Raw genomic sequence first — 20,048 nt, 5'->3', positions numbered from 1 at the left:
TCAAGAGAAAAAAATATTAAAAAAAGAAAAGTCAACAACAAAAATGCCTTCGCGACTTTGTCTTTTTCGTTGGAAAACAGACGACCCTGCAACTTCTTCATCTTCATCAGATAAACGGCCCTGAAATATTCTGATTTCAGATCTGGGCAACTCAAAAAAAAAAAAAAAAAAAAAAAAAAAGGAGCCCCACCGAACACCTCAGGTGTGCCTCGGCCGCCCAAGCATCCTTGATGAAGCATGGGCAAGTTTTTTGCCCACTCCCACACAACATAAGTGATTTTTCTCCCGCCCCACCTCCAAGGCCGCCTAGGCGTACCTTGGGGCGAGTTTTCTAAAACACTGCCTTTATATAAAAGAGGCAGAGTGAACAAAATCAATTAATAATGGAAGTCAACATCTTTCCTATACTGTATTTGTCTAATTAACTAAATTGGGCCGGCGTGACATTTTCTTCTAGCCATGTGCTTTCGGTTGAATATCAGACCGCGTGACAAACAAGACTACAAAATGATAAGAATATTATTAAATAAACAAGAATGCTGAAATGACTACAAAACTTCGAGAATCGTGACTAACTTGTTATTCATACTAAACTATAAGCTATATTTATACAGAGCAAACCCTAAAAACACTAATTCGGATGGACTAGAGCAATCTAGTGTTATTTGCTTCCCTGTCTCTATTCATTTACATACTTATCCACTAATGACCAGAGCAATCTAGCGAAGGTCACAAACTTGACACTTTCTGTTGTACCAAAGTCCTCGTCGATTTTGTGCATCAACAAGTACTAATAATAAGAAACCCATTTTCTTTATGAATATGCTAACCCCCTGTTTTAAAAACACATATATATATATATAATATTACATAGTGTAGGTTTTTCTGAAAACTCTAGTATGCTATGAAAACATTCGTAAAACAAGTACGCATAAAACAATGCTCAATAATGGTGATATCGCCGCTCGAAGGAAAATTCATAAATCTCATCAATACTGTACTCTCTAAAGGTATCATAGTCGCCTAAAGGCAGTAACTATCCATCACCCAAAGGTGAAGTTGTACGACACTGAGTTATGCTAGTGAAGAAACATGGTAGGCTATATCACCCAAAGGTAAAGCTGTACGGCTCTGGGTTACGCTAGAGAATGAACATATAACATCACACACCGACACTAGCCATGGCTAATGAAACTGTCTGACACTGGTTTTGCCAGTAAAGCTGGGGGTATGGCATAAATATCCTCAACTGTGTCAAATGGCCATAGATATCTACATACCCGTGTTATGTGGATGTGTTGTATGATAACCAACTAGATACGTACCAAAAACGTACCTCAAAATTCATATCCAATCTGGAGCTCACAAGCTCAAAGCCTCATTTCATAAATCCATGATAACCCATAATCATAAATCCATAAAATAGATCATATTCAAAAGCCACAGAATTTCATATGAACATCCAATAATCCAAAACCTTTCGTAAAAACGTAAATTCAATAAATCATAAATATTTCATAAAAGCAATTTAAATAAATTACATAAATAAATCAAAAAGCGTAAAATCATGAAATCATGCTTTTTGTGAATGCAAGCCTAATATTTTATAAAAACATGCAAGTTAAGAAAGGGTCCACTCATAAGTATTCCATTGCCTGGGAGCGACTTGAACTAGCGAGGATGGTGCCATTTCCCACTGACGCACCTAAACACAAATAGGGATCATTTAGTAAAACTCTACTGAAACAGTCAAATTTGGGAAAATGGATAGTGGATTCGGATTCTCATGTCGAAAAATCTAAGGAAGGACCTCGGGTTCCCCCACGCGCTGCCACAAGGCGGCGGCCCAGAAGGCTACACGCCGAGATGGGTCGTTGGAAAGTTCGTCGGAACTGCATAGTACCTCCAACGGAAGCGCTTGTGCTTCACTGGCTGGTTATGACACGCACCCACGCGTGGACCACGCGCCGACCGTGGAATAGGGCTTAGGTTCGGGTTATTAGATTGGATCTGGGTCAGATCCGGGCTGAGTTACTGGGTTGGGTCGAGTTAAGCTTAATGGGCCATGGCCTATTGGGTTTGGATCCGATTTAAGGCTAATAGATTGGGCCTGGTACTGGTTTGGGCTTGGGTTACATAGGCCCAAGGTTTAGGTCAGGTTTTGAGTTACAAGTCGGATTTGACCCGTTTAAACTCGCGGGTTATCGTACCCAACGAAGGAGAAGGCTAAATTTCGGCCAGGAAATTTCCCGAGCTCCAATGGAGCTTGAATCTTAACTATTTTTCAGAGATTTTATGTCAAAATGAGGCTAAAGACAAGGAAGCAAAGATTTACCAATTCCATGACTAGCCGTGGCCGGAAGGTGGCTGGAAAAACGCGACAAGGTGGTCCACAAAAGTCAACGTTTTTCACCTTGAAGGGCATTTTCGTAAATTCACTCTTTAAAATTATAAAAATAGTAATATTTGGGAACAAGTCATTACAACAAAATAATAAGAATATTATAAAATAAACAAGAATGCCGAAATGGCTACAAAACTCCAATAAGCTACAACATGACTAACTTGTTATTCATACTAACCTTTGAGCTATATTTATAGAAAGCAAAACCTAGAAACCCTAATTCGGATAGGCTAGGCCTATATACTAAACTAATAAGAAAACCCAAATAATCAAATAACTATAAAATACTAATATTTTCCAACGCTTTCTTGTTGGAACGGGTAAATTGTTTGCCCTTCAGTAATTTATACCTTCATTTCCAAGGAAATCTTAGGGGTTGTTTGGTATTTTTATTTTTGAAAACCTGGTATGAGAGAAATTAGTCAGAAAAAAATAATTTTTAACTAATCAGGATTCAGAAAGAGGACGACGTAAACATTACTCATCATAAAATAGGAGAAATAATGAATATTATGTTGTAGGCATAATTTACTAAACAATTATGGAGGCCATAGAGAGAGGGGTGAGGCAATAGCAGAGTAAAGAGAGAGATGTGTAATTATGAGGTGTTTTCTATTCCACCTCATTGTGTTTTTATTTATAGTAGTAGGATAGATAAAATCCTTACCCTTTTAGGATTACAATTCTTAATGGGTAATCAACCCTGATAGGAATACAAGAGATATTAGATCTACTAGGATTTACACATTCACATTCCTAATCTAATAGGACTGCAACATATTAAGTAATTTAGCTACATTCATCGTTTTTGAAAACAAAAAATTAGATCGAGAACTAATTCTAAACGCACCCTTAATTTTCCTTTCAATAAACACTTGTATGACCAAATATACATATATTTGCATAATTTCGATATGATCCTGACTAGTTAGAGACGTTTATTCTTGGGATTGAAGAGTAGTAGGATATAAACTTCACGTTGAAACTGTTTTAAAAAATAAAAAATAAAAAAACAGTGGTTCAGTTGTTTCTCAACGAAGACCCTCCATATAAAATGGTGCTGCAGATCCGGCTGACCATCTCTAATTTGCTGGTAATTACTTCAAACGTCTGAACTTTAGCTTCATGAGAAAGACCTCTTGCAATTTTTTTTCTACAGCAGTGATTATTGGTTAGAAAACTTATCACTCAAAGTTTGAGTGCAATTTGGATTGAAAATACCAATTCCGATTCGTTAATTTCAACCTTTATAAGGTCCAAATCAAACCCAATAACTGAAATTCAAATACTGTAAATTCAGAAAAATGTTGGAACTCTGTATTTTCCGAAATAAACATTGTTTCAAAAGAGAATGTGTGAATCAACCACGAACTGTTTTGAGAATGAACCTCCTCATCTTTCAGTAGGCAAGCATTCCTCATAGTTTAGTAACAGTCAAATGTATTGCTTTTTATTTCAACGTAATACAATATACAAACCGAAGTGAATTACATGGGCAACACAAAAGGAGAAATTATTACCAATCACTGAAGCAGTTGAGCGCGTCACCTAACCTAACTCGAAGGTGCTTTTATTAGGACCTTGCAGGTTGCAGGAGTTACCCCAGTACATAAGAGTTGTTTGAAAGAAGAATAGGTACCAATTTGATTCGCCAGATACTTCTTTGAAGCATTTAATCAAACAGCTTGCTGGCCAAATACACACAGTACCCTCAAAAGTGGAGAGCGATAGCCGTATCATTCAACATGCACAAGTTCAATTTAGAGGGGTCTGGGCGTCGTATCGGTAAAAAAGGCAGTAGCTTGACAGATAGATGGAATGACCTGTTCATCTTCGTCTCCTGCAAAAAGAAAGTAGGACTGAATTTTGGATGGCATTTTGTATTTATACCACCTATATTCAATTTCATCAAAATGCTTCACCTCTTAGAATCTTATTAAATCATTGATATTTTGACTACATTTAAACTTATGTGGATTTTTTTAAAATTATAATTGATTACTATTTTTTTTGGAAAAAAGAAATATTTATAACAAGAGGGAGGGATTGAGCTTAACTTCACAATAGACTAACTATAATGTTGATCAAACCTAAAACCTTTCACTTACTGAGAAGTCAGACTTGTGACCAAGAGAGGCTGAAATACTTCTGCGAGTCTTCCCGACCCCCGGAAGTGGTAGATAACAGTGGCTTGCCACCAATTGTTCCCCTTTTTAAAGAGGAAAAAAAAAAAAAAAAAAAACCTCTCACAGTGAAGTAGAATATCACTAGACCATAGTACTAATTTGACTACATTGTCAAGTCTTTTAAAATCCTAAATGACAACTCCTAAATTTCAAAGCTATTCAAATCCTAATTTGACTACGCCCAGCCCCAAAATATTATCATAGCGCAATTTTTATTCATCGACATGTTCATACAGAAAATAAACAGTATGAAATCATCAAAGCTCCAACAATATTCATCTAGGAAGAAACAGGAGGCGGCTTTTATTTTCCATTACTGCTTCAGCTAGTAATTAAAATGCAGCTCGGAATTAAGTTAAGAAGCATAAGCGAGCAGCTCCTCGTTTTTCTCAATTATGGCCATGTCTTCTTCCTTGAAAGTCAAGAAAGCTTCGATGCCCTCAGCATCGCTTGTATCCATCAACAAAACAAGATTCTTGAATTCACCTGTGGCGGTGAATATCCATGACGGCTTTCCCCGTCCAAAATTCGTGTCGTAAAACGGAAACCGGCATAAACTGCTGCCACAATAGTTGTCTATATCATCCCTTTTTATGAAGTTTCCCAACTCCTTGAACATTTCACATGCATCGTCCCCAGTTATTCCATTACCATACTTCACTTTAAATTCCTTAGTGCCTTTTCTCAATTTAGCAACCAAGCTTTGCAAATCGTCTACTTCATTTTCTTCGGTCTTTGCAATCGATAACCCCACAAGATTTCCCAATGAGTGTTCTAAAGATGCCCACCCCAGTATTTTCCGCAAATTCACCGGCTGACACCACGTCGAGGGCCTTACAAAACCCAAATTTGATCTGGATGCTTCCATTGCACATTTCCAAATGAGCGCCGACACTACTTCGACGCGCGTGGGATTAGGCACGGCGGGGCTGCCAGCTTTGGACTTGAGAGCGGCAATCTTTGAGTTATGAAACACGAAGCTCCGTGTTCGACAATTTTCTATAGCATATTCCATAACCCTGTGCGGCGTGTTTAGGAATTCTAGTGGTGGGAAGAGAGAGGCTGCAAAGCCAACTTCCACAGAAAGTACTTCACGATGGTCACTAGTAGTACTGGCCAAGTCAAGGGCAGCTGCAGCCCAGGTTTTAATGAATGCGCTCAATGTAGAAGCATCGGCAACCTTATGTGAAAGGTAGATTCCAATTGCTAATCCACCACAATCAAAGAAGTTGGCCTGGACAAGAAGAAGATGGTCTGTCACTGCTTGCGCGGATGTTATATCAGCAGGAAGCAACCGGCATAGTATCCCAAAATCTGGTTTGTACAAAACCTTCGATATGGGACAGTTCACTCGTGCTTCTGTAAATCTAGCCCCACGGTCATCACAAAGGATACAATCATTATATTGGAATTTTCCTGCAAAGGGATAGAAGTGAGTGAGGGTTTTAGATAATGATGTTTTTAGAATACTGGATCTTTCAGTGGTACTGGTACTATTGCTGCAGGGAGGATAGAAGAGAAGTACTGGGGGATAAATTTCAGTACTGAGCTGATAAAAAACACTGAGGTTGGTGGTTTTAAGATGGCTAGGAGTTGGAGAAGACGGTTTAATTGTTTCCTTGTGAATGAGCTCAACCTTGACCTCTGAAGCCATGATCTTGCTGTTTGGATTTTGAATATCCAGTATTCTATCAAATACAATAGCAGATGCAGCTTCTTAGATAAGGATATAAGAAGGTGAGGAACTTAAAAAGCACAATAAAAACTTAAAAAGGAGAGAAACTTAAAATACAGTGAAATGGATAAAAAGGATTGAAATACGACCTTTTGTTCTCTCCTGAGTTTCTATCCTGTCTTTTACCTCAAAAACGCAGATTTCTTTTGGGTTGGTAAAAAGGTACAACCTTTTTTAGACTTGGTATTCATATCGTGTTTATTGTGTTCATGTTATTTTCGTGTCATACCCGATAATTTAATAGGTCGTATCGTGTAACCCCCATTAAAGTAAACAATAATATGACCCAAATGAGTGTGTTAGAATCTTTTGACAAGTGGGAGTAAACTGTTCAAGCATAAGGACTGTTGTTGATGCTTCATTTCTTTGTACTGTTGTTGAAGCTCTAGGCCTAAAAGCTAAGTTAGTTTTTACTTTTGTTTAAACTGAGTTTGTTTTCTCAGATAGTTTTTTCAGTTATTATTTTGGTTTTCTATAAGGGTTCAATTTTTTCATCATTTGTGATTAATTGTCCAAAAAACAGACTCAATATATAAGAAAGTTTGGTTTGCTAGAAGATCATTTTGTGATTTGTTGGAGCATACTTTTGGAACTATTGAATATGATGTTCTGATATATAATGGTTAATAAGTTTTGGTTATTAACTATAGTCTTGACTTTTTTGTGTTAAAATTGGATTGAATGAGTGGGAGTAATGTGTATTTTGACATTACTGCAATTGTTGGTTCACATGATAACAAAATGCAAATTAGGTGTCTTGTGAGTGTTGAGTTAAATCAGTAATGAACACAAGGGGCTCAAGAGTTCCATATTTTAAAATGCTTAGGTAAAGTTGAATGCGAGATTAAGCTTTCAGTTAATTTGGACTTGGTGATCACTTTTATGATTTATAAGGCTGTTGGTCATATTTCATACTTACATGGAACAATGTTAGAGTATGAGTATGAAGTAAACATTAAGAGCCGGATTGTGTAATATTTTGTACGGAAAAGTCTTGTTAATAAGCTTAGAGGAATTCTAATTCTTGTAGAATTGTGAGTACTGTAAGTAGTCCAATAAACATGAGACTTAACTTAGTACTGTGACTCTTGATTCCCTCATATTGTAATATGGATTACTTGTTTGAGTTTATAAGAATTCTAATAGGGGAATGCTTGGAACAATTCTATATATAATCTTAACCACTGGGTCTGCTCTTTTATTCCGAATACCCATTGTTTGGAGAGTACTTGTGCTTCGCCAAAGGTTATTAGATTAAGAAACTTCAATGGCTTTGTCTTCCATCTCTGGTTCTGCAGTTAGGTTTGCTTTATAGCTTGTTCTTGACTTTTGGTAATTCAATTGGCTAACTTGTGTTTTGTGGGATTGATATATATATATATATATATGTGTGTGTGTGTGTGTGTGTGTGTGTGTGTGTGTGTGTGTGTGTGTGTGTAACTATATGTCTTAATGTATGGCTAACTTGTGTTTTGTGGGATTGATATATATATATATGTGTGTGTGTGTGTGTGTGTGTAACTATATGTCTTAATGTAGATGGTGTTGCATGGAAGGGTGCAGATGTTGGGTTCAAATTTGGGAAAGAAGAAGTATTTCTTCAAAATGTTAGTCGCCTTCACACATGCTAGTCACGCGATCAATTTGTGAGATTGAAATGTTGTTTACAAAGGTCGTAGCCAAGAATTTCTAGTGATTAGATTTACCTTGCTTAGTGAAAACGGTTTTCATGATACCATGTGTTTGTGCAGCAATTTCTGCACCTAGTTATCACTGAGATAATATTGATCCTTTCCATCCCCTTTACAGCCTTTAGTCTAATATTAGGTTAACATGAGTATAGTTTACCCTTTTTCTGTTTAAGCGTGTTCCCTGGGATGTTAACTAATTCGTTACACAAAATTATCTTAATCAATTCAACTACAAGCCCAAACAACTATTTAACACTAACTTCCTTTCTAACAAGTTGTAATTTCCAATACATGCATTTTCATACCATCTTAAACGCTGCTAAAAGTTTTAAGCCAATGGATGGCCATAATTGTAGGAGGACGTGAAGAAATTGTTGGTAAAATTATAACCATAATTAGTACAAACCTCAAAATTCACATGGATTCCTATTATTAATTAGATGACAGATAAGTTGACTTGTATTATTCCAAAGCTCAAAAACTCACGTGGATTCCTATAACTAGTAAGATGACAGATATTGACTTGGACGTGATGAAATCGTTGGGCTTGATTCTGGCTTTGTCGATTATGCTAATGCAGGTTACTTATCTAATTTGTACAAGACACGTTTTCAAATGGGTTACGTCTTTACAGTTAGAGAAACCGTAATATGTTGGATGTCAACAAGGCCGGTCCTGATTTTTTTGGTGCCCAGTGCAAAAGCTAAAAATGTGCCCTTTTTTAATATAGAAACATATGTTTAACATAAATATTTTGCGAGGATAATCACATGTATGTGTAAAAAATTCATCACTAGTAGCATGCAAAATGCCTTCCAATTTCTGTCATGTATGTGTAAAATTTTATTCACATCAACCAAATTATGATTAAAAATAGATGGAAAATCACATATACGCAGAACGCATTAAACATATCCAATACATCCCAATCCAATCACATATTCATCCAATCATATAAAATAACATATCCCACTAAATTAATCTCAACTGCATGCCATGTGAACCACCAAGTTGTTGAAGAGAAAAGCATGCAAGAACCGGTGGTGCAACTCTAGTGACCAGTTTTGCCTTCGTTTCCCTGTCCATCTTTCTCTTCTTTCTTGTTGTTCCCACCACTGTCTCCACTCACGGTGTCCGTGGTGGAACTAGTAGCCGGAGCCAAAGAAGGTTCTTTAGCCACCGGTCCATTTGTCTTTCCAATGCTTTTTTCCCCTTTGGAAAGGCTAAAAAGCACCCCATTTCTCTTCATCTCCATCACTATAGCCTTTAACTTGATCCTCCTGCCATTACCCTACACCTAAAAATCAATACTTTCTACTTCTTCACCTCAAATTTTATAAGCAACCAAACAAAAGGGCAGTCACAAAATTTACTAAAATTGATGAAGGTGGAGTCTTTTTTTTTTTTAATACCTTTTTGAGTGGTGCATCTGGAGTTGTATGAAATCAGTGTTAATGGAACGAATCCGTCAAAAACATGCCCCTCACTTGAAGTCTGCTCAGAACACTCAGATTGTCCATGCAGGTAATCTGCGGTTGCATCTAAAATCTGATGCTTGCACCTCTCAATAGCTACAAAAAAAACCCCAATTTTGAAAACAGAAACCAGAACAATTCAAGCAAAAGAAATGAAGCTTTCGACTTAGAAAACAAAAATTAAGTTGAAATTTGAAAAGGGTATGTGTTCTCCGTAGTACCTTGAGCTTGGGGAGTTGGGTGACAAGCTCCAAGCAGAAGAGAGGGAGCTCCCTCTGAAAAACTTGAATCTTATGCCTCTCCTCCATGCCCAAAACCTGGACTTGTCCCCTCCAGATTCCCTTTATGTTATATTGTTTTTTAATCCCCAAAACCTGGACAAGAAATCCTCTCCAGCCTTTATTTTGGGCTTTGGACAAAAAAAAAAAATTATACCTCATTATTTGGATTTTGTTTTGTGGGTGCCCCTTTCAACTTTGGACCCTAGACAATTGCCCTGTAGCACTGCGCCTGGACCGGGCCTGGATGTCAACCAAGCAAACCTTAGTGCGACTTCTTCGAACCATGATAAGATTCTCGCACACACGAAACTACGTGTGAATGCTTCTAGCTGAGAGCAATTTTGGAACATATTTGAAGCACATGCGGACTTTCTTCTATTATTGACGTCCCTACAACAATTTATGAAGATAACGATTCATGTATCAACCAGATTGAAAAATGATACACCCACATTGTGTTGAAAGTCTTCTTTTCACATCAGCAACAAGAGCATCAGAACATTAAAGTCAAACAAATCTGTTCTAGGACAACTTGGCTAATCTCTTTATCAAGTCATTACCAAAATCTACTTTTCAGAAACTTGTCCAAAGAATCGGTATACGTAATTATTTGATTTGAATTACTTGTAGTTCTCATTCGAAAGTTTTGTCAAATTCAGGAATATCTCGGAGTGTACTCACTTAATTTTAATGTACTCTTTTTCCCATAAGATTATGAGCATTTTTTCATTTGGGTTTTTTCTAGTTAAAAGGTTTTGACAAGGTATCCATCTTGGGCTGGTCATACCTTCATGTGTGCATTCTACTTGCATCTTGAAAACGTGTAATTTTGACTTATGCAACTTCTTACTTTTCTCCTTAGACTATAAGTTTTTGTCTCATACTAGTTTTAACCATAACGAGATTTTATGAGTTTTACTACCTATGTATTTTTCTATTTGATTAGAGACTCACATTCACTCATTGTGCCGATGACTTCATCAACTGAACTTATTTCATCGTGAAGACCTTGCATTTTGTTTGAGTATTTAAACACTCAAAGGAGTGTGTAGCAATCCTAATTTAATTGAGAATGTGATTATGTAAATCATATTGAGATTGTGTAGTATCTTTTAGAAAATATTCTATTTCAAATGTAATACCTAGAGGTTAAGGAAATTTTCTTTCATATTACTTAAATAGATAAATATTTATTTCAAAATAAACTAGATAACCATTTATAGATTCAGGGTCAGCGGGTGTGTTTTATCAGTCCTCACGCTTTCCCCCCATTTCAAAGGAGAATTAGTACTCTCTCTCTCTCTCACATCAATGGCATTCTCCTCAGTACTCTCTGCATTCACAAGAAGGTTAGCACAACATGCTTAATCAATCAAAGTTTATTAGTTATCTGTTTGAGCCTCTATTTGTGTATCCAGTTTTACTTTTTGGCCAAATCGGATAAATGATTCTTATGACCATAAGGTATTCGGAAGATAGTCCATATGTTAAAAAAACTCATATTAAAATCCCTATATTGTACTACGTTAACAAATTTAGTCCAAAAATGATTTTTCCGTTAACTATCTGTTAAACGTGATTTTTTTTTAGACACGCTCTCTCCTAAAAAAGTAAAGAGAGAGAAAGGAATAGACTCAGAGATGAATATGGGCATGAGCTCAACCCTTTCTCTCTCCCTTGTTCTTTTTATGTAATGACCAAAGCTTTTCTTCTCTTCTTCTCCGAAGAAGATGGCTCTACAAGAAGAACCCAAAGAGCTCCAAAACCCTCCAATGGTGTTCGATCCTTCATTATTTTGCGAAGAAGGATTTGAGGAAGATTTGGGGGACAATGGTAGTGAGAAGGAAAGCGAGAACTGTAATGGGTTTTCAAAAAAGCAATCATCCTTCTTCCCTTTGATTTTCTTGGAAAGTGATATGTTCTGGGAAAATGATGAACTTTCCTCTCTAATCTCCAAAGAGGAACAAACCCATGTGTGTTTCAGTGGAGAAATCTCAGATGGGTCTTTGATGGCAGCTCGGAAAGAGGTGGTTAAGTGGAGTGGTTAAGTGGATTCTGAGTGTAAAGGCACATTATGGCTTCTCCTCTTTGACCGCCATTCTGGCTGTGAACTACTTTGATAGGTTCATTACCAGCCGGCCGTTTCAGAAGGGCAAGCAATGGATGAGTCAGCTCGCCGCCATCGCCTGCATTTCGCTGGCCGCCAAAGTGGAGGAGACCCATGTGCCCCTTTTCTTAGATTTGCAAATACATGTAAATTTTCATTTGTAATTTGAGTGTCTGTGAAATTGCTGGACTGTTGTGTTTATTGGATTTCTCATGATTGTGATTAGGTGGAGGAAACAAAGTATGTTCTCGGTGCTATCGACTCTCGGGTGGTGAATGAATCCAGTGACCCCAAATTCATACTTTGATAACAGAAAAATCATCTTTGGACTAAATTTGCTTACGGAATATACCACAAAGGTTTAAACCCGAGTTTTTTTAGCACATGGGCTATCTTCCGAATACCTTATGACCATAGTGATCATTTATCCGATTTGGTCTTACTTTTTTTTCACTATTTGGTTGAGGAGCCATTGAGAATGATTCAGTTTGGTATTTGAAGGTAAATGCTACTAGATCGTAGTACTAAGTGGCAACAACTACTTTAGTCTTTTTTTTTTTTTTTTTAGTACATCGATATTTTTACACTAGGTGAGGAGGAGTTCAGCTAAACCACACAATGGGCAGCTTAATTTGATATCGAATTTGCCATTTGCCATTTATGAGATTCAAACCTAAAACCTCTTACTTTTAAACAAAGAGGAATATCATCAAACCATAATATTGAATGACAACAATTATTCTAGTTAGTAACTAATTTTGGTAGTTTGTGTGAGAAACAATGATGTTTTACATGAAAAAAAAAAAAGTTGACAAAAAGTTAAAATGTAGATAATAGCTCCGCCACAATGATGACAAATGAATTAAAATTTTTAATTTCTATCACTATTTTCTTATTGGCAACGTATTGATACCGCAACATGAACTACCAAAATAATTACTAATTCGGTAGCTTTTGTTCACTTCTATTATAATGAATAGTGTTCATTCCTCCTAATAATTGCATTATTTGTTATGTACATAATGTGACCACCGATATGTAGATTAATAAATTAATGATGCTTTGAAAGAACCTCATCTAGGGCGTGTTTACACACCTGTAATCAGAATGAGAGTAAGGAATTCGATTTTGATTACAGATAATTCTTATGTTTACTACGATTTGGAGGAATCAACAGCGTGTAGGACCCACACAAAAAATGGAATTCAATTCCTGAAATTGGAGGAATTGGACTCCCTCCTTGGGTGAGATATTTGGATTCCTGGATGGTGAAGGAATCAGGAATGTATTTTTTCTTCCTATTATGTCATCATTCACATTATGTCCAACTCCATGCATATGCCGAAGAGAAGAAACTACAATTTTGAGCGAGAAAATTTAAATATTAAAGTACATACTTAAATTTATAAAAAAAAAAAAAAAACAAAAACATTTTAATGTGTCTATGAAATAAGAAAGCAATTTTTTTTTTCTTACTATTATATAGTATATCAAATTTTATTAGAAAAAGTATATAAAATATTTGATTTGGGATAAGGGCATTTTAGTAATCATACTGGTTTATATTCCGATTCTGCTGAATTAATGTCATTTCTATTCCGATTCTAGAACATTTAAGTAAACAGCTTCAATAGGAATCTGATTCTGACTCCTCCTCAATTTAATTCCTTCTATTTTTATTACGGTTACGTAAACGCACCACTAATGTGAAAAGAAAGATTCGAATTTGTGTGCACATAAAAGAGAATGTTGTCCTAGATAGCCAACTTGGCTAAACTCAGATATGCTAATCCAATTTAATAATGTGACTACACTAGAACTAGCCTTACGGAAAAACAAGTGTGTCTCGTAACCTTGCATTTGGATGAAGAAATTACAAATTGTGAAAAATTCTGTCAATTGCAAATCCAACTGTTTGAAGATTATGTATGTTGAATTTTTCAAAAGTAATATTATTTTGTAATTGAATACAGGTTGGAGGGAAAGGTGGCTCTGATAACCGGCGGAGCCAGCGGCAGCACGGGGCCGAAGTCATCATTACAGATGTCAAAGATAATCTGGGCCATTCAGTCCGTGAATCCATCGGCCCATCGGACTGCACGTTTGTCCACTATGACGTCACAGACGAAGCCCAAATAAAAAACGCCGTACACAAAGCCGTTGCCGCATACGGAAAGCTAGACATCATGTTCAACAACGCAGGCATAGCTGGCCAGTTCAAACCCCGAATCATCGACAACGAAAAATTGGATTTCGAGCCCGTGCTTAGCACAAATATCACCGGAGTTTTCCTTTGGCAAAAAGCATGCCGCGCAAGCCATGATTCCTGCGCAGACGGGCTGCATAATTTCAACTGCTAGCCTGAGCTCATACATTGGTGGTGTGGCCTCACATGCATATTGTTGTTCCAAGCATGCAGTGAATGGTCTGACCAAAAATGCAGCCGCTGAGTTAGGTCCGTTCCGGATCCGAGTGAACTGCTTGTCGCCATCCACGCGTCGCCGATGAGTTGAGGTTTTTCGGGAGCTAAGGATGATGAGGACATTGAGAATATGATGGGATCTCTAGCTAACTTGAAGGGCATGACACTTAAGGCAGTGGATGTGGCAAATGCAGCTCTATATTTGGCAAGTGATGAGGCTAGGTATATCAGTGGGCTTTAATCTCTTGATAGATGGGGGTTTTGGCATCCTTAATCCCTCCTTCAAATTCTTTCAGTACCCTCCAGAGCCTTGGTCTGTTTAGCTACTACATATATTTTTTTCCTTTTACATGATTTAGTTTGAGTTACATTTAATTTGTTACAAGTTCATTCTAAAAATTGACCAGTTTTTTAAGTGCCTTTATTGGGGTATAAATGTTCGGGTCTTCCAATAAACAACCTTGTAATTGTGTGTTTTAGAAGGTTGGACACCATCTTCGTTTGCTACAAGTTTGAGTGAAGAGGGATGTGATGAAAGATACTTCCACTTTGAAGTTAAGTTTTAATTTCTAAGTACGTTACCTAATATTTGAATTTTATTTTGATCCCTATATTTTGAATTTGAACAATTTAATCCGTATATTTTATCATCAACAATTTTTGTCCCTCGTACCAAATTTGACGTTACTTTGTCTTGTTAGCATAATGTGTTATATTGTCCTGTGTATACATTAACCCAAATTAAAACATAGGAAAAGACCGAAACTTTTGCAGATTAAGCACAAGAATCAAATTGACCAAATTTAAAATAGGGAACTTTAATGAAAAGCTCCCGGTACTGTTCACTTTAACGAAAAATCACATTTTAACACTAAAAAGTTCATCCTGGTACTATTACTTTACCTTTTATTTTGTCTTTATCATTAAAACTCAAAGTTTTCAAGCCATTTTCATTAGTTTTTCTTTTAAAATATAAGAATAAAAGCCACTTAGTACTACGGTCTAGTAGTATTCCTCTTTACTTGTAAGTGAGAGATCTTAGGTTTAATTCTCGCCAAAGACGAACTTGAACTACATTATTGCTAGCCTATTGTGAGGCTTTGCCCTCTCCTCTCCTTTAGTGTAGGGAATATTATTTGTTCAAATTTAAAAATAATATTCAATCTGAATTTTAATAGTAGCAAAGGTCACAAAAGTCCCAGAATTATACTATGAGTTTAATTTTGGTCCCTGAACTTTGGTAATAGTTGTTCTTGCCCTCGAAATGTGTCATGTGTTGCACTTGTGGTCGTTTTCGTTAACTTCGTTAACTTTTAAGTAAATTAATGAGTAAAGTAAATATTTCATCCAAAAAATAAGGAAAAAAAAAAAAAAAAAGGAAAACTAAGTAGCCATTGACCATATAATATATATATAGGCTCTCCTTAGTATCCACTAGGAGCGCTCAAGTTCTAACAAGCTAGTGTTTACAAGCTAGTGTTTACGGCACTATACATATTTGTATATATAGCGATTCTGATATAAAAGCAACACATTGTTAATCAATCCACATAGAGAACGACATCACAACAACTGAAAGTGATAAGAGGATACTAATTAATTACAGAGTTATATAGAGAAGCATCTGCAAACAAGGAGCACATGATTGCTTTCAGTAATGGCCATGACTTCTTCTTTTGAAGTCAACTGTGCTGGTATGCAATTGCCATCTTCATATATAGGTCACGGTCATGTGTGAGATAATAATTTAAATACACGGAGGGTGAAACACATCTCCTTCATTCATTACTTTCTAAGAAAAGCAAGAGGATGTTAATAAAATGCAAGAGAAACTTGCACCAACTGCTTTGTAATGAAATCACACAGACAGTAGAAGCCTCGAAACAACAATTCAAACATCTACAATCGCATCCATCTAAGAAAAGCAAGAGGATGTTAATAAAATGACAAGCAGATTCACAGAAACATATGCAAGCAGGTCTTCATATCTTTCAATTATGGCCATGTCTTCTTTCTGTGAAAATCAATGACGCTTCCACGCCAACACCGTCACTTGTGTCCATATATATAATCGCATTCTTGAATTCATGACTACTACGAATTCTCACCCATGACAGCTGCTCCCATCCAAAATTTGCTTCATAGAAGGGAAACTTGCACCAACTGCTACACTATAAGTCACTATACTATCGTCTATCAGGATGTTCCCGGACTCTTTGACGCATTGAAGTACATCCTCACAACTAACACTGTTAGGATACTTTTCTTTATATTCCTTAATGCCTTTCCTGAATTTGGCAACCAAGCTTTCCAGATCCACCTCACTTCTTTATATAAAAAGAGGCTGGGTGAACACAATGGATTAATGGAAATCAACTTCTTTCCTATACTGTATTTGTCTAATCTTTATATATAAAGCTAACAACCTCCTTTGGGGTCACAAGTTTCACCAAAAAGTTTTGGAAAAAAATTTAAAAAACAGCTCAAAATAATGCACCAAATAATGCATGGGTATTTTCGTCATTTTAACAGTATTTTTTTAATAATTAATTTTTTTGTACAGTTTTTTTTTTTTAATTAGTACCTCATAATAAGCTAATAATAATGTGATTCAATTAGTTGTTCATTAAATATTATTTTCTCTATTCTTAAACACGTTCAAAACATCTTAAGAGGCGCGTAATGCCGATTATAAAAAAGATCTTTCGCATGCGCATAATAATGTGATTAAATTAGTTGTCAAATGAATTTTTTTTTTTTTGAACAAACGATATTATATACACTAAGGAGGAGGAGGTGGGCTTAGCCTCACAATGGACTAACAATAATGTGATTCAATCAGTTGTTTATTAAATATTATTTTCTCTATTTTTAATGTAAATTCAATAGAATGTAGATGGAAATTGAAAGACCGATTTTATTATGTGAATTCAGCTGCTTTGATTGATTTGTGAGGAGTTTTTTCTTGCATGATCTAAGATTATTCATTTACTTCAAATATTTTACTTCTCTTTTGTCAATTCACGCATATAAATACGTTTAAAACGTATAAGTCGCACGTAGCATGCCATGATTCAAAAAATGACTTCTGAAGCGTGTGCATGAAGGCTAGTTAGTAACTAAATTTGGCCGGCGTGACGCTTTCTTCTAGCCATGTGCTTTCTTGCAACCGGGTAAATTGTTTTCCTCTCAATAATTTATATCTCAGAAATGAAATCTTAGGGATTGTTTGGTATTTTTCTTTGAGAGATTATATTCACACATCCCAAATTACTTCTCCCACACTTTTTTAATTTTTTAATATTTTCTACACACTACTAGCACTTGATAAAAAATATTAAAAAATTAAAGGGGTGTGGGAGAAGTAATTTGGGGTGTATGAATATAATCTCCCTTTTTCTTTTTGAAAACATTGACGGTACGAGGGAAATTAATAAAAAAAAATAGTTTATACCTAGTCAGGAAGAGGGAGACATAAACTTTACTCTTCATAAAACAAGAGATATAATGTTATCATTTTTTTAAAACAAAAAATAATACTAAACACCCCCTTCATTTTCCTATCAATAAACACTTGTATGACCAAATATACATATATTTGCATAATTTCGACATGATCCTGACCGGTTAGAGACTTTTATTCTTGGGATTGGAGATTAGTAGGATATAAACTTCAGGTTGAAACTGTTATAAAAAAAAATAATAATAAAAAAAAAAAAACACAGAGAGGTTCAGTTGTTCCTCAACGAAGACCCTCCATATATAACGGTGCCGCAGATCCGGCTGACCCATCGTTAATTTGCTGCTAAATTACTTCAACCCATCTTTTGCTCCGCTGTCCAAACTTTAATTTCATGACAATGACCTCTTGCAATTCTTTTTCTACAACAGTGATTATTGGTTAGAAAACTTATCACTCAAAGTTTGAGTACAATTTGGATTGAAAATACCGATTCCCATTCGTTAATTTCGACCTTTATGACATCCAAAACAAACCCAATTTCTGAAATTAAAATACTGCAAATTCAAATAAATGCTGGAACTCCGTATTTCCGAAATAAACATTGTTTGAAAAGAGAAACTTCACATGTTTGAATCAACCACAAACTGTTTTTGAGAAGGAACCTCCTCATCCTTTAGTAGCCAAGCATTCCTCATATATCAGTCACATTCGTATTTGCTCTTATTTATATAATTGAAGCATCACACCAATTTTGTTAAATAATTACGTATACAAATAAGGAAAAATGAAATGAAATCACAGATAAAGTACAAGCATCAAAAGGATTGCGAGATCTCACGAAATGACAGTTGGATTCGGAGAAGCATATGCAAGCAGCTCCTCACTATTTTCAAATAGGGCCATGTCATCTTCTTTGAGAGTCAAGGAGGCTTCTATGCCATCGCCATCTCTCATATCCATCAACAGAATGGTATTCTTGTATAGACTACGAACGCTCACCCATGACGGCTTCCCCCATCCGAAATCTGCTTCGTAGAAGGAAAACCTGCACCAGCTACTGCAAGTATAGATATCTAAATCATCGCTATCCAGGAGTTTACTGCCGCCAGACTCTTTGGCTGCATCGATTATATCGTTACCACTAACTCCATTAGGATACTTTTCTGTATGTTCCTCAATGCCTTTCCTGAGTTTAGCAACCAAGCTTTCATGTTCTATCTCACTTTCAACTGTCATTGCTGCAAAGGACCACACACAATTCCCCAGTATGTTTTCTGCCAAGGCCTGCCTCGATCTCTTCCGCATGTTCACAATCGGACACAACATGGATGGCTTTATAATACCCAATTTTGATCTTGATGCTTGCATTGCACATTTCCAAATGAGCGCTGACACTACTTCAACGCGTGTTGGGTTGGGAGTGGTTTTGGCAGCTTTCGACTTGAGGGTAGCAATCTTTGAGGCATCGAAGACAAATCTCCTTGTTATAGACCCTTCAGTAGACAATGTCACTGCAAAGTCAGGTGAGTTGAAGATATCCAGGGGTGGGAACAAAGAAGCTGAAACACCAAATTCTCCGGGAAGCACGGCGTGATGATCAGTAGTAGTGCTGGCCGAGCCAAGGGCAATTGCAGCCCATCTTTCAATGAATTTGCATATTGTAAAGGCATCGGAAACCTTATGGGCAAAGCTGACCCCAATCGCCAATCCACCACATTCAAAGAAGTTGGCCTGGATTAGTAGAAGATAGTCTGTGTTTGAAAGTGTGGATTCTTTATCAGTTGGAACCAATTGTTCTAGGATCCCATCATCTGGCTTGTCAAAAACCATCGACATGTAACAGTTGACTTGGGCTTGAAGAAATGCAACCCCATGATCATTGCAGCAGATTGAATCATTTCTTTGAAATTCTCCTGCAAAGGGGTAGAAGTGAGTGAGGGCTTCAGATAATGATGTTTTTAGAAAGTTGGATCTTTCCTGATCATCAGCAACAGCAGCACAAGGTTTGTTGCGATAGAAGAGAAGTAGTGGGATAAAAATTTCAGGTTCGAACTGGTCAAAAAAAGAGAGGCGAAGATTTCTAAGGTCGGGAGGAGTTGGAGAGGATGGTTTAATTGTTTCCTTGTTAAGGACTTGAACCTTCATCTCTGAAACCATCTTTTGCTCAATGCTTAACAAAATTTGAGTTTCATAATCATAGCAGGACCTTCAATATATATGTTGAGAATGAATCCCACATTAATGATATGAGGGATTTTGTATAAACTTATAGGTAAGTTTGGGT

General features: G+C 36.4%; 2 protein-coding genes and 3 pseudogenes across 2 annotated transcripts; 2 read left to right on the top strand and 3 right to left on the bottom strand.

The window, feature by feature from the left end:
* Positions 1-4,945: 4,945 nt before the first annotated feature.
* Positions 4,946-7,540, bottom strand: LOC103952047 (minovincinine 19-hydroxy-O-acetyltransferase-like). The gene is made up of 2 exons (XM_048569771.1): positions 7,537-7,540; positions 4,946-6,306 (listed from the first exon to the last, which is right to left on the bottom strand). The coding sequence occupies exons 1-2, from the start codon at positions 7,538-7,540 to the stop codon at positions 4,946-4,948; spliced, it is 1,365 nt and encodes a 454-aa protein (XP_048425728.1).
* A 1,448-nt stretch (positions 7,541-8,988) lies between these two features.
* LOC103964022 lies at positions 8,989-9,799 on the bottom strand (annotated as a pseudogene).
* A 1,246-nt stretch (positions 9,800-11,045) lies between these two features.
* LOC125470512 lies at positions 11,046-12,140 on the top strand (annotated as a pseudogene).
* LOC125470544 lies at positions 11,084-14,624 on the top strand (annotated as a pseudogene).
* Positions 14,625-18,029: 3,405 nt separating this feature from the next.
* On the bottom strand, positions 18,030-19,942 carry LOC103952049 (BAHD acyltransferase At5g47980-like). Its single transcript, XM_009363579.3, has 2 exons — positions 18,603-19,942; positions 18,030-18,183 (listed from the first exon to the last, which is right to left on the bottom strand). Exons 1-2 carry the CDS (start codon positions 19,919-19,921, stop codon positions 18,117-18,119), a joined length of 1,386 nt encoding a protein of 461 aa, XP_009361854.2. The 5' UTR covers positions 19,922-19,942; the 3' UTR covers positions 18,030-18,116.
* Between the last annotated feature and the right edge of the window lie 106 nt (positions 19,943-20,048).

Source organism: the organism of the source record quoted next, unplaced genomic scaffold (genome assembly GCF_019419815.1).
Source record: "Pyrus x bretschneideri cultivar Hongxiangsu unplaced genomic scaffold, Pyrus_bretschneideri_v1 Contig50, whole genome shotgun sequence".
NCBI lineage: Eukaryota > Viridiplantae > Streptophyta > Magnoliopsida > Rosales > Rosaceae > Pyrus > Pyrus x bretschneideri.
Note: the sequence above shows the minus strand (reverse complement) of the source record. Positions and strands in the feature narration are given on the sequence as shown.